Raw genomic sequence first — 14,792 nt, forward strand, 5'->3', positions numbered from 1 at the left:
CGCCCCTCTCCCGGGAGGCCGCGGGGTGCTGGCTCTGCCCCGGGAAGCGGCCCCGCGGCGAGGCGTGCAGCGACCCGCCCCCGCGGTCGAGCTTGTTCCGGCTCCGGTCGGAGTAGCGCCCCCGCTCGGAGGAGCTGTCGGTGTTGAGGCTGGAGAAGCCGCTGTCCCTGGAGTTGAGCAGCAGGCCGGAGAAGCTCTTGGTGAGCCCGTACTGCGTGGGCGAGGAGCTCCGCGACTGGTTGATGGGCGTGATCTGCTGGTACTTGACGGGCGCCTGGGTCCGCCGCACGGCGGCCGCGTACGAGTCCTGGTCGTTGAAGTACGGGAAGAAAGGCGAGCCCAGGATGGGGTTGCTCTGCGAGCGGTGCAGGGGCGCGTCGGAGGCGATCTGCCGCATCCGCAGCGTGTCCAGCCACTGGCAGTCGGCACCTGCGGGACAGACGGAGGTGAGCGGGCCCAGCGGCTGCCCCGCCCCGCACCCCCTCAGCCGGCCAGGGAGCTCGAGCTGCTCGGGCTGCTCTACCCTTCACAGTCACAGAAATTCTAGGCCAGAAATAAGCACGTTTCCTTTACTCGTACAAATAGTTTTTTAAAAACATAGATACTGACACTGAGTACATTGTGAACTTGGTTGTTATTCCATGATTTCACGTTACGTGATCACATTCGACTCTTCTATAATCTCCGCAGGTAAATACTAATCATCTGGTTGTACAACCAACGAGACCTCAGAGGTAAAGGAGCTCGATCGCCCGAGACCACTCAGCCAGTAATCCCGGGTCCCCTTGCCTCTAAATGCGGGCTCCTGCCTCCTGAGTGGTGATGTCACGTCTAGAAATTGCTGTTTAAGTGTGCCTGGGTGGCAGGCATGTGCTTTTCAGAAACCAAAGGACTTTTTTTTTCTTTTGGCAACCAGCAGTCTTGACCTTCAAGGGCCCCAAAAGCAGGTAAAAGAAAGGAAGTTCTAAAGCTGAGGCAGCTGGAGATGGTGTGGAAGGGAGACGCGCTCATCTCTCATCTCCGGAGGAGAGCGGCTCCACGCGAGGAAGGAAGCTGGCACTTCCCACGCAGTACTTAACGCCCCACCTCACGGTCTGCCCAGGTCTGGGCCGGGCTCCGCCCGCTGGCCCACTCCCACCCGCTCCTTGTCTCTGGCCCTGCTTGGCGCAGATGGAGTTCTGGGGAGGGGGCAGCAGAGCACGCTTGGTTCTCCCCGCCAGCAAGGGACCGCCCTGTGTGCCCCGCACAGGTGGTGCCACCTCTAAGGCAAGGGACTTGTCCAGGCCTGGGGCACCTCCTGTGTCCTCAAGGCTCCCACCAGCCCAGTGCCTTCTGTCGTGTGTGTGTGTGTGTGTGTGTGTGTGTGTGTGTGTGTGTACTCGCCTTGGCACAACGGCGCTCTTGCAGGCAGTACACCCGCTAAACACTCCTTCTCCCCCTCTGCCTTCTCCCAGCCCTCGGTAACTACCCATCCGCTCTCCCTGTCTGGAATTTGGATTATAGAAACGTGACATGAGCAGAATCATAAAGTATCACAACGCCCTCTTTTCTCACTTCGATTTCTCTGACATTTTAGCTTCCAAATGAGCCCTGATTTTGTGTGGTCTCCAACCCCAACGACCTCATGTGTGTGTCGGAGCAGCAGGCCGCCTTGGGGCTCCCGCACACTTGATCAGGCTGAGCAAGAGTGCTGGTGCCAGGAAGGAGCAAGCTCTCAATTCTGCCAGAGTGAAGCTGGCACGGGGAGACTGCGGGGTCTTCTAAGGTTTCCTCACTCCTGGATACGAGAACAGGGAGGTCCTGAACCGCCCTGGCCTCTGGGCGTGGCCGCATCCTAGTGACTGTGGAGAGAGAGCAGCCAGGTGGAGGGGAGCCAACATGGACCTCAGGGTGGAGTGGGAAGAAGCCAACCCGCCTCCCTCGATCTCAGCGGGGTCCTGCTGGGTGTTCTCACCACACCTGGAGCCTTCATGGCCTCTTGTTAGGGAAGACAATACATTTTATTGGCACTTGACTCACTGGTTGAAGGACTTTAGAATACTTCATAATTACCCAGAGGGCTTCTTAGAGTCAAGACTGCTGTTCTACCCCCAGGATTTATGATTCTATAGTCCTGGGGCTGGGCCTCAGAGTCTGGATTTCAAACAAGTACATGCGGGACCCAGACGCTGTTGGTTCCAGGACCACCCACGTTTTGAGAACTATTGGACAAAAGTGAAAAGAGATTTTCTGCTACCTGCCACTGAAAGAGACATTAACTGTTCTGGGGAGTATCTTCTGAGTCTTCACATCACACTGTGAAAGGGGTAAAACGGGATGTAAGGGCTGGGCATGGTGATGCTTGCTTTCATTCCAGAACTCTGGGAGTCTGAGGCAGAAAGGTCACAAATTGGAGCCCAAGTTGGCTGGGCAACTTAGGAACTGTTACAACTTGGGTCTAGATGCCCCCTCAAAGCCTCATGCAATCACAGCTGGGGCTTTCTTAGAGGTGGCTGAATCATGCTAGAATTGATGCATGGTGCAGTGCTAGGATCATGGGCACAAGGGTGTGAGGGCTACCTGCCTTACGCAGCCTGGAAAAGATATAAGGGATAGAAAGAGCTGTAGTCATCTCCTGCTTGCTTTGCTATCTTCTGTCCCCTATGAACTGTTTCTCAGTACCTGTCTGCCATCCACCCTGCCTTAGAGCCAGCTGATTATGGACTGAAACCTCTACAAACTGTGAGCTAAATAAACCTTTCCCCCTTCAACTTTGGGTGTTGGATTTTGTCCCAGCAATTACCAAACTATGACAGGAACTTGATAAAACTCCATCTCAAAATAGTACATAAAGAAAGAAAGAAAGAAAGAAAGAAATGGGTTTTAGGATGTAGTTCAGTGTAAAAGCCCTGGGCTCAATCCCCAGTACTTATAATAAATAAATGAATAAATAATAAATAAATAGCTACAATGAAGATGAAAGGGAGGCAAACTAGATAAAGCTGAAGTCAAAGACTAATTCTGCAGACTAATTCTGCAGACTTTCTAGTTAACAGAATGAAAAAGTTTGTCTGAACCAAGCCTAACAGGAGATAGGAGGGTATTCTTGTCCCCACCTTCCCTTTCTGAGACAGGATCTCACTAAGTTGCCTAGACTTGAACTTATTTTTAAAATTTTAATTAAGTTTATTGGTACAATTTATGTATCCATAATAATCACATTCATTAAAGGGAATTTGTACCTGTACATGATATATCTTGATTCCTTTTTTCCCCATTCCCCTCCCCTCCCTTCAACCTCTCTTCCTCTTCTTATTCACAAAGCTTTGTTTGCATTTTACCATTCTCGTCTGTTTTTCTTTTCCCTTCCTTCCTTCCTTCCTTTCCCCCTCCCCCTTCCTGGTTCCCTTTCCCTTTTGAGTAACTTCTTCCTATTTCACAAAATCTACTATACATAAAATATTTATTTTTAAGAGTAGCCAAGAACACTTAATACCATTTAGCACTACCATTTACCATTAAATGGTAAATTTAATGCCACATTAAGGGTTCTACCTTGACTCCATTCACATGGCCACCATATGTTATATAGGATGTCCTGGCCACCTACCACCACTTCATGCTATTCATATAGCTAATTGGTCCACGAGAGAATGCTTGGGAAAAAATAGCATCCATAAGCTTTATGCCAAAGAATCTGAAATTGTTACTGATAAAGTATCTATTTAGTGACTCTCACATGTGGAATGGAGTTCTATAAAACTTTGAAGCTGTTGGCAGTCATTTCGTATCATATTAGTAGGGAAGCAGAAAACAAGCTTTTAATGGAAGGAAAATACAGCAGAAATGCAGAAAGAAGAATCCCACCCCCACCCCAGGTTTCACAGGGCTGTTGTAGGGATCAAAGAAGATCAAGGTTATGAAAGCCCTATAGAAGTAAAATGTGCCCTACAAACACTAGTGGTTATAGAAAGAAGTCTTTAGAAGTATAATAGGCATGCAAAGCAAGACTGTTGTATGAACAAACATAAAAGAATTCAGAAACAGCGTCTGAGAGGACAGCTAGTAGGAATCAACACCTATTGTGTAGAACAGTCATTTGTAGGAACAGCATGCCCAAAAAGGTGTTTGGTGATAAGATTACAGCAAGCAAGGCTGGACAAAAACTCAGTCATGCCCAATCTTGGTAGTCAGGATGTCCTTGATGATTATTTGTAAAAGAATATAAGCAAATCAACTGTTCTCACAAAGGTGGACAGGCCTGCCATGCTGTCAAACAATTTTTTTTTTTTCCCGGTCCTGGGAATCGAACTCACGACCTTGTGCTTGCCAGCCAGGCACTGTGCCGCTGAGCTGAATCCCCAGCCCCGCTGTCAAAATAATTTGTTGGTGGGTTTTGAGTATTGTCCAGGATTCTGGGCACCAGGCTTGGGGCATCAAGGACAGCTGGTTGGCTTGGCAGGTCAGACTTCAGGGCAGAAGACACAGGGGCGAACCCTCAAGGGCGGCAAGTTATAGCCCCTGGCTTTTGCGTGTGCCCAACAAATAACCTTCTGATACAGCTTCACAGATATAGTTTCTCTTGGGGAAAAAACATGCACCAATAAGAAAATGTGCATTTCTGCTTTGTTTGGCAGGTGTATTTCTCATGGTAAAGAGGAAACTGCGTGGGAGGTTCTATACATATTTCCAGTGTTTTTGTTAGCTTGTGCCAGTCCCAAAGAGTTACTTGAATTTCTGGACCTATAGAGCTGAGGGTCAGAACCTTTTCTTTAAACTCACCAAATAAGGACCAAGCTGACACCAGTCAGCTGATCCTCCTCAGTGTTACTCTATATATATATATATTTTTTTTTTTTGGTACGGGGAATTGAACTCAGGACTTTGCACTTGCCGGGCAGGCACTTTTGCTGCTGAGCTATATCCCTGGCCCCCTCGGTGTTACTCTAAATTGTTTATTTATATCATCTATAATTTTACCACTAGCCACCATATGCATTTCAAGTTTTCTGTGTCTTTTTCTATCTTCTTTTCTTTCTTATCATACCCTTCTTTTATCCCTCTATTCTTCCGTCTTTCTCTCCCTTCCTCTATCCTCCCCTTCTTCCCTTCCCCCATCCTTCCCATACTTTGATGTATCAGTGGTGTCCGGGATGCAGGATGTTTCCCAGTGACAGCAGTGACTTTGTAGCAAAGGTTTACTACATATAGAAGATTCATGTCTCTATCTGCACATATACTTCTGGAAACTAAATATGCAAACAGATTTTTATTACCGACACAATGTAAGCCTAATGTTCATCTTCTGTCATGGTTATCCTGGAATGTATTTTAGTAGACCCATGTATATGACTATAAATACTACTTACCACATAATCTGCCTATAAAAACCAATATTATAAAAGTGTAAGCAGTAAGTACTGCATTAGGAATGTGTGTCTAGCTACAGACAGGCACTTACCTCTGCTATGAGTAAGTCATAACTAACTTTCGGGATATCACACACATGTAACACTAACTTACTTGAGTCGGACCTGCTGCGAGGGTTGCCCTCGGAATTGAAGAGTAATGTCTGAATGAAGAGTTGGACAGCTTTCACTTCATCCTGCGGTTTTGTTCTACTCCAGTGAATTGAATGGACATGTTTAGTGCTTTTTGGAGTTCTAACATCACTCTGTCAAAAAGGAAAAGGAAGCCATGACCAAGCACATACATATTTCACTTATAAAATTGGAAGGAAAAAAACCGAAGTTATTGTGTCATTTCAGTGTCCCTACTTAGAACACTACGATATGCCTTAGGTAAAATATTCTGAATACTTTGCCTAAATATAATTCTCTCATATTCTGTCTGTCTCTCTGCCTGTCTCCGTGTCTCTGTCTCTCTCTGCCTCTGTGTCCGACTCTGTCTGTCTGTCTCCCACACTGGCGATGAGACTCAGGAACTCACAAATGCTAAACACCTGCTCTTCCACTGGGCTACAGCAGCCCCAGCAGTTTATTCCCTAATGGATTATAACATATCCCTTACCGATTATGGTAGTAAAATATGTGTTGCCTTCTCCCAGGACTTATAACATTTGGCAAATCTCAACTTACCTCTTTGATAAGAAATAATTTCCTTTAGTTTTAGTACTTTAAAGAGAGATTCTGTTGAATAAACAAACACCTGACTTTTGCCCGAGAATGGTTTCTGTCCCAAGGTATTTGGTTCCAAGGTATGAGGATGCATGTGGTGCATGCAGGGCACTGATTCCTTCCGGGATGGCAAAGGGTAAGAGGTGCAAAGGGAGACGGGATCAAGAGGGGAGAAATTCAGCTCAGGAAAACAGAAAGGACATCAGCTCAGGACACAGCCCACTTGCTCCGGACATCTCCCTCCTCAGCAGGGGTCGCAAAGCCACACCGACTACAGCCCGTCCTGAGCTGCGTGTAGCTCTGTGGTACAGGCTCGCCCAGCACACACAGGACTCTGTTACATCCCCAGCCGCATCGCCCAAAAAGGACTCTCCAGGATTCAACACAGTTATGAAAATGTTTCTAAAAACCCAGGAGTGAAAAACACAGACATAAATGGTTATCATGATGGAATGTGCAATGGAGAAGGAGGGACAGGAAGGGAAGCAAGAACAAGCAGCAACGAGTGGGCGTGGTGCATCTGCAGAACGAGAGGCCTGGTGAAGAGGAACGAAGAAGAGGGCTTCCCTGGGGAGCGAGGACCCTCAGCTCAGGAATGGTCTAGAAGAGTTTATCAGGTCCTCCAGACCAGCCAACCCGTTTTATTTGGGTTTTGTGCCCTGCACGCTCACTGATAGCTAATGTTGCTTCTCTGGTGCCTCTTCCCACAATCTGTGCAACCTTCAGGAGAGGACAGAAATTATGGTTTATATCTCGATGTCCCCCAAAGCTTCACGTGATCATAGTGGGGCTTTGGGGAGGTGACTGGATCGTGGGGGTGTGATACCGTCAGTGGATTCGTCCACCCTCCTCCTTTGATCCCTCTCTCTGACCCTGCTGCCTGCCCTGAGCTGCTCTCTGCCATGCCCTGTTTCATGCCACTCTGTTTTTTTTTTAAATAATTATTTTAAAGAAAAATAAGAAACAAAAAACAAACAAATAAAAACAAAAAGCAAAATCCTAAAACAATATGATAGGAGAGTAACAATGATTAATACATTGCCTATTGTTATCTTTAGTTACTCAGAGTACGGGATATCAGCATTTAACTGTCCAAACAATATTAGCACAGACCTATCTTTTCACTGAACTGAGAGAAATTAGTAGTATAACTATTTTAACTATCTTTTGTATATATATATATATATTTTTTTTTTCTTTTGCCTTTCCCTTCCATCTTTTTTCCGTTCCCCCCAAACCAGTTTCTCTTTCCTTTTGAAGTTTTTTCCATTTTACAATACCTGTTGTACATTTTGGATCTTACTTGCTCTTTCAGCTTCTCTCACCAGGGAGACAACACAATGTTTGCACATGTGTGTCTGGTTTATTTCACTTATGAGTATGGTTTCGAGTTGCATCCATTTACCTACAATGCTGCCCTGTCTTGCAACTGACGTGGACTAAAACCTCCACAAACTGTGAGGCAAAATAAACCTTCCCTCCTTTAATTTGCAGGTGCTGGTTATTGTTTCTGAGCAACAAGAAAAGTAACGACCACAGATCACTGTCAAAACAGTTACTATTTTCCAGGCTGCAGAGCCAGCTGGCCAGGGTTTGGAGCACTGATACTGAAGAGTCAAACCCTGGCAGCTGGGAAGATCATCCCAATGCAGCAGTTCATAAAGCCCAATTCAAAGCAGACCTTTTTTTTTAAAGACAAAATCACACTATGTAGTTCAGGCTGGGCTTGGACTCACGATGTAGCCCAGGGTGGCCTGGAACGCTCAGCAGTTTTCCAGCTTCAGTCTCCTGAGTGTTAGGATTAAAGGCATGTGCCACCACTCCTGGCTTAGAAAAGCAGGCCTTATCAGTGGTAGATGCACGCTGATATTTTCATGTACCCCTAGAATCTCTGCTCTAACTGTGCCCCTTTAGCCACTCCACACAGGGTTCTTCTATTTTGTAAGGTTAATGTCCCACCAGCCATGAAGACCTTGGTGATTTAAAAATTATTGGTATTAAATACACTTATGGAACCACATATCATTAAAATATATACAGAGAAATCATTCTCTGTGAAGGTGAAAATGTTATGATACAAAGCATGTAACATGACATCTATTTTTAAATTTTTTTTAGTGCAAAGCATTGGTAACCATATACATGTCATTATGCAGATCTTATTGATTTTTAAAACATAATTAGGTTCTTTCTGTCTGCAATTTAAAATGCCCCATTGAGCTCCCATTGTGCTTACAGCAAGTCCAAAATCCTCTCTGGGGCCCACGGCCAGCTTTGTCATTGTACCCTCTGCTTGGGGACTTGCACTTGCTGTTCTCCTGCTAGTTCCTGCTGTCTCCTCTGTAGAGACCTCTGCAAGCACCCAGTGTAACACCCTGAGTTATTTTCCACTGACCACCTTTTACTCTCTCACATAATTTACTGACTTGTTCCTTATTCTCTATTTGGCTCCCCTGGAATATAATCCCAGTAGGCCTTGTATATTCGAGTCACAGAACAGCAGCTGCCTTCAGGTACTCTTAAACCTATGAATTCTACTTTGAATAGCATATTTTTTAAAAAGTATAAAATTTCCCATCTTTCCATATCAAAGTATACGCAGTCTGTCCATCTGTTTTTGGTAATACAATTTCTCCCCACCTGGTAGTGGGGCTATGTTCTCACCTTTTGAAGATTCACCCACCTTTTCTCACCCCTAAACTCTTTACTCTAAGAAGACAGACGTCTGCTTAGTCACTTTTTGGTATTCTCAGTACCTAAACAGATTTCGTGGTGTGCAGCAGTGTTCAGCCAAGGATGAATGAAAGAAGTGTTGCCCCGTCTCTAACTGGGTAAGTTTGTCCTATTCGCTCTCCTTTTCAACACTTTGTCAGTGAAACTGCATTGATCTGCCCATATTCATGTTAATTAAGTAGCTTCTTTTCCAGCAAATCCCAAGAAATCCCAAGCTCTCTGAGGGATGAGCTACATCCCTGTCCACTACCCAGGGACTCACCTCATAGGTGACAGTGCACTCCACGGTCTGGTTTTCTGCTATTCCTACAATCCACTTCTCCATCACAAATGGTGGCTGAAAAAGAAAGGTAAGCGGTGTAACACCACAATACAGCCTGCCCTGCCACGGTGAGTTTTCTCGAGGCCAGCTGTGCCATCCTCAGTTGGCAAATAGGGATATCATACCAGATTATCATGAAAGCGATGCTGGTTCACAATGTGCTAATGTTTTGAACTTTGTTTTTCATTAACACATCTTTGTACACAACTGTAAACAGCTGATCCTGGTTTCCCACAATGCTCTCTTTTGTAAAATAATATTTGCTATGGCTTGGCCCTACTTATATCGTTAGTTCATGCTAATGTTTAAAGCATCGACAGAAAAACTTTCTCAAAATTAAGAGAAAGCCACAACAATGAGAAAGCTCAGGAATGTGTTCCTTGAGTGCAAGCAGTGGCTGGTGTAGTGCTTTCAACAATCACTCAACTTTCCCCACTGTCAGGCTATCCTGCAATGCCACATGTACAAGCAAAGGCACTGTGGCAATGTTTTCCACTATTTTAAAACAAAGGACTAGTAAAGAGGCTTGTGCCTTGAAGCCTATGTTTATTCTGATGAAACTAATCTCTTTTAGAAGTGAGTTGCATTCTCCTCTCCTTTTTCTGTCCCTCTAGTTTAATGCTGTAAAAGAATGACTGCCTACAAGTTGAGTACAGAAAATGTAATAGATACAAACAGGGCTTATTTTGTTTTAAATTAGGACTGTCGTTGTTTCTTTTGGTGTTAAAAAGTTCTGTATGTTTTGAATGGTCTGCTCTATCTTATTTTTCCAGCAGCCCTGTTAATATGGTGTAATTCTGCACATGTGGTAAACCAGAAACACAGGCACTCCGTTTTATGACACAATCCTACTACTTTTTCCATGAGCAACTAACTTCCGCTCATAGTCAGGGCTTTGGATCTTACTCTTAAAAGTACGCTGAAGCAAGAACGACTGCCGCAGCCAGTGCAGTCATGGATGGGAAGGAGCAGAAAGTATGGTAACAGGGAGTTACAGCTAGGCTGGTGGATGCCCAGTGGCACCTCTGCCTTCACTTACTACGTCTCCTTTATTACTTTAAACTCTGGGTCAGATCCCTGCTCAGCTCTACACGTAGGCATGTTAATCATTCAGAGTGTCCATGTTACAAGGTGCATTATCCCTAAATTCAATTAGCTTCTCTCATTTCCGTTCAAGACTGAGGACAATGAGGTAAGAGTCACTAAAATAATTTTTGGGATTTGCAGCTAATTGCTAGCTTTTACAATGTCTAGTTCCAGGCCCCTTGGAAAGATGTCTGGAAGTCCCAAGTCACTGTCCTAAACCTCTGATCACTTTGGATTCCCAGAAAAGCAGAGCCTCCAAGATTATCCTATGATGAGCTCACCCCTTAACCAGAAACAAATATCCCATGATGGGCTTATCCTATGATGGGAAGTAGGCTTGCTCCCCCAAAGCAGGGGCCCAGCCATCGCGTGATGGGAGCCCAATTACCCCCTTAAGTGATGATGGCTCCCCAAGACCTCATAGAACCAGTCCTGACATACTGATCAACCAGGATGAGTTGACCAGGATTACCTACACTGTCAGCTATATAAGTCCCACCCCCCAGCTATATAAACTCCCAGGCTTTGCCTCTGTTCTCCTTTTCCGTAAAACCCTAAAGCCCCTGTCAGACCCTTGAAGACGGATCTTTACTGTGCTCCCCAGCGTGACCATGCTGATGAAAGCTCCTTTCCTGCTCTTCTCCACAGCTCATCTCCTGGAGTGTGTTATGGAACGGGTGAATGGGCCTGGCCTGTTGGGACCCCTTAATAAGGGCCTTGCCCCAAACTCCAGTACCAGTATCCATACTTTCTAGTCTTCAAGACATCAAAGCATAATATGCCCCAACAACGTAAGAAGTTAAACCCAAATCATAACCTTTACAGATAAATTATGCCTTTGAAATAACTCCCAGTTATGCAAAGGAACCCAACAATGAATATCAAATCAGTCTACTTGATGAATTCACTTGTATATTAAAAGAACTTGGGTGTTTAATAATCTCATGTTTGTGCAGAGAACACATTTACAAGTCTAATGCCATGGCATTGAAGGTTTTCTACTTGTGTTTGTACTTTGGTTCTTTGTGACAAGTCTCATTTTCTTCACTGAGTCTAAATACATAGTTAAAGAGTGTCCTAGAGCTAAAGGCTGCGGTTAGGGTGACAGTCCTACTGACGTCCCACTCGTTAGCCTCAGGTTGTTGACCTTCTTTCTACAACTGAAGTTTCATATGTGTTTTCCTCTGTATGGTTGGGACAGAACTGCTTTTTTTTTGCCATTTTGAGGGCAAGTTAAGCATTTCTATAAGCCTTTCTCTAGTGTTCCCAAAGGCATATCTCTGTGACCCGGACACTCTGACAACTCCCAGAATTTCCAAATGTGAACCCAAAAAGCCATTAAAACTTCAACACACACCCCAGACATAGCCTCATCTCAGTCTTGCAAGAAACTGAATGAAACCAAGGAAAGTCTTCCTCTTTACAAGTTTTCCAAAGTTTAAAATGATCCAAATTTGAAATAAATATTGTCAATAACATTTTCTTTCCTTTAATAAATGACAAGGTAAGCATAAAGAAATGTAGATGGAAATTTTTTAAAAAAATTAAATGATACTTTTTTGCAGTGCTTTTTAGTTCACACAGCCTAAGTGGAATTTTAACAAAAACCTATTATTGTCTCAATCTACTAAATAAAATGTGCCTTTCAACAGCCAGCTTGAGGCTGAGCTGATGCAAGCATCACAAGCACAAAAGCACACTGCTGGGGTATTTTAATGTCTTTGTTTGATATCTGTGAATTCAAAAAACTTTTAAGCTATAAATAGAATCTTACCTTTATCATCTTTAAAATCTCTGCATCAGGTAGGTTAGTGTTGAATGTCACATCTTTTATGTAGGTTATTGCAATTTCATCCCCATCCATCTCCATATACATTTTCCACTTACAATCCTGGAATTAAAAGTAAAATTACAGGATTGAGAAAGTGAAACAAAATTTTTTTTGGTCTCAATGTTTTATAACACACAAATAAAGAATTGGGGAGTCTTTTTTTTTTTCAATAAAAGGACACAAAATTAGATCTCTTTGTATGTCTAAATAACCCCCAGTTAGTGCAGTCTTGAGGCATAATGTATCAGTTCAATAGTTCTACTAAAGGAGTTACAAACTCAGAATCCTATGGGGCCAGGCAGGTAATAAAAATGAGTAAAGCCAGGGAGTTTCATTTTAGAGTCTTACAGCATAGCCTTTCAGAATAGATCTATTTAATTCACATATTAAACACTGTAGTAATATTTTTCTCATTGCCCCAAAGAAATGTGGTCTTTCCACTTTTTGCACCGTACAGCCCTTTTGATCCACCTTTCATTTCCCCAGTAATGGGTTCAAGAAACAGATCACTTTCCTCTTAACAAGGAGGAAAACAGGACTGCGATGGTGATAAGGCATGGTAACATAACTGGCCATCACCGGGGAGCTGAAGAGCAGTTGCCTTTAAGGCACAGTCACTGGTCAGTTTCTGCTGATTGGCCCAGGTGGGGATATGTGTCCATCTTTGCTGGGCCTTTTAATGCTGCTGCATAAAAAGCTAGAAATCCAGGATCTTACATGAAATTTCTTAACTTTTAAATGATTAAATTTTAATAACACCATATCATGAAAAAATGATCTGTACCATTTTTTACCAGGGCAGTGTAAATCAAAACCACAATGATATTCTACCACACACACACTAGAATGGCTAAGGCTGATAACTTCAAATGTTGGCTAGGATTTGGAGCTACTGGAACTCTCATGCACTGCTGGTGGGAATGTAATTGCATTGGGAAAAGATTCGGTAATTTACTGTAAGACTAAAATATGCCTATCCTTAAGACCCAGAAATTCTACTTCTATAACATGTTTATTTGCCTAACAGAAATTAAAAAAAAAAAAACTGGTCTGGGTATGTTCTTAGAGGCTTTATCATAGCCATAAAACTAGAAACTGGTCAATTGTCAAAGGAAATTGGATGAATAGTGTAGAATGGACTACTAGTTGGAAATACAAAGGAATAAATTACTGGTTTATGCTACAACATGAATCATCTCAAAACATTACAGTGAATGAAAGAAGAGCTACACATACAAAAGAACATATATAATGATCCATACGTAGGACATTCTAAACAAAAGTCATCTATGGTAGAAAAAGATTCACAAGAGTAGTTGCTTTACAGAGGGAGATGAACTGGGAATGGTATGAGGGAACTTTTTGGGGAGTCTTAGTACTCTACTGATAGAGGTCAGGCCTACGTAGGTATATATATTTGGCAATAGTCAGTGAATATAAATTTAAGATTTATAAATTTCTTATTGAATTCCAGCATACTAAAGTATTTAGCAGGAAGTGTACTAATTTTTGCAAATTATTTTGAAATGCATGAAAAATTAGAATTGCTAGATGGCTCAAAGGATAGGTAGGTAAGTGATAAGGCAAGAAGAATAAAATGTTAATGGTTCAATTGTGGGGGTAGTTATTATGGGGGTTTGCAATAAAATCTCTCTACTTTGCTGTATGAAGAATTTAGTAATAAAAATGTTGGAGGATAAACACTGTGTATGCAATTCAAAGGAAAAATAAACCCATGTCTGTGTACCAGATTGTCCCCTGGGCCACAAATTCACATCTCTCTTACATTTTTTTAAAGGCTGAAGGGTTCTGAGATTACAGATAATGTAACAAGTACCTCACATGCTGATACTAGCAAACACTCTGGTAAGAGCAGACCTGGAATGTTTCCCAGAGCAAGCTTAGACATAATTTTCATGGAGAAGGATCAACAAAGAAGCTGTGGAAGGCCTGCTGGCCTCAATGTGAAGCTCAGGGAGCTTGATGGTTTAGAAAAGCCTCTGGAGGAGAAAGAATGGCTATTATCAAGTGACCAACCAATAACAAATGCTGGGGGGGTTGTAGGGAAAAGGAACGCTTTTCCACTGTTGGTGGAAGTGTAGCCTGGTGCAACCACTGTGGAGATCAGTGTGGAGATTCCTCAAAAAACTAGAAGTAGAAGTCCCATTTGACCCAGCTATTTCCCTTCTTGGTATCTTCCCAAAAGAATTAAAAGCATCATACTACAGTGATATATGCACTCCCATGTTTATAGTGGCACAGTTTGTAATAGCAAAATCTTGGAAACAGCCCAAATGCCCATCAAGTGATGAATGGATTAAAAAAAATGTATTTTTTATACAATGGAGTACTACTCAGCCATAAAGAAGGATAAACTTGAGACATTCATAGCTAAATGGATGGATCTTGAGACCATACGCAAGTGAAATAAATTGGACACATATAAATATTGCATTGTCTCTGTGGTGTGAGATACTGAAAGTGTAAATAAGAACCAAAATATATATTAGATATTGTAAAATAGGAAAAAAAATTGTTCAAAAGAAAGGGGAACTAGGGACGGGGGAGAGGAGAAGGAAGGAAGGAAGGAAGGAAGGGAAAAGAAAAATGATAAAGGAAGGATAAAATGGAAACAAAGCTTTGTAAGGAGGGGAAGAGAGGCTGAACGGGGAGGGAGTAGGAAAAAAAAGAGGTACCAAGGTAT

General features: G+C 43.2%; 1 protein-coding gene across 1 annotated transcript in view; it reads right to left on the minus strand.

The window, feature by feature from the left end:
- LOC102011258 (mitogen-activated protein kinase kinase kinase MLT) overlaps positions 1 to 14,792 on the minus strand; it is a gene marked incomplete in the record, with an annotated part of 162,859 nt that overhangs the window by 922 nt on the left and 147,145 nt on the right. Inside the window, 4 exon segments of the mRNA XM_013518751.1 lie at positions 1 to 429; positions 5,503 to 5,653; positions 9,112 to 9,186; positions 12,032 to 12,148. Coding sequence (XP_013374205.1) covers positions 1 to 429; positions 5,503 to 5,653; positions 9,112 to 9,186; positions 12,032 to 12,148 — 772 coding nt within the window.

The sequence above is a fragment of the Chinchilla lanigera genome, unplaced genomic scaffold, assembly GCF_000276665.1.
Source record: "Chinchilla lanigera isolate Chin_1 unplaced genomic scaffold, ChiLan1.0 scaffold00048, whole genome shotgun sequence".
In the NCBI taxonomy this organism is placed as follows: Eukaryota; Metazoa; Chordata; class Mammalia; order Rodentia; family Chinchillidae; genus Chinchilla; species Chinchilla lanigera.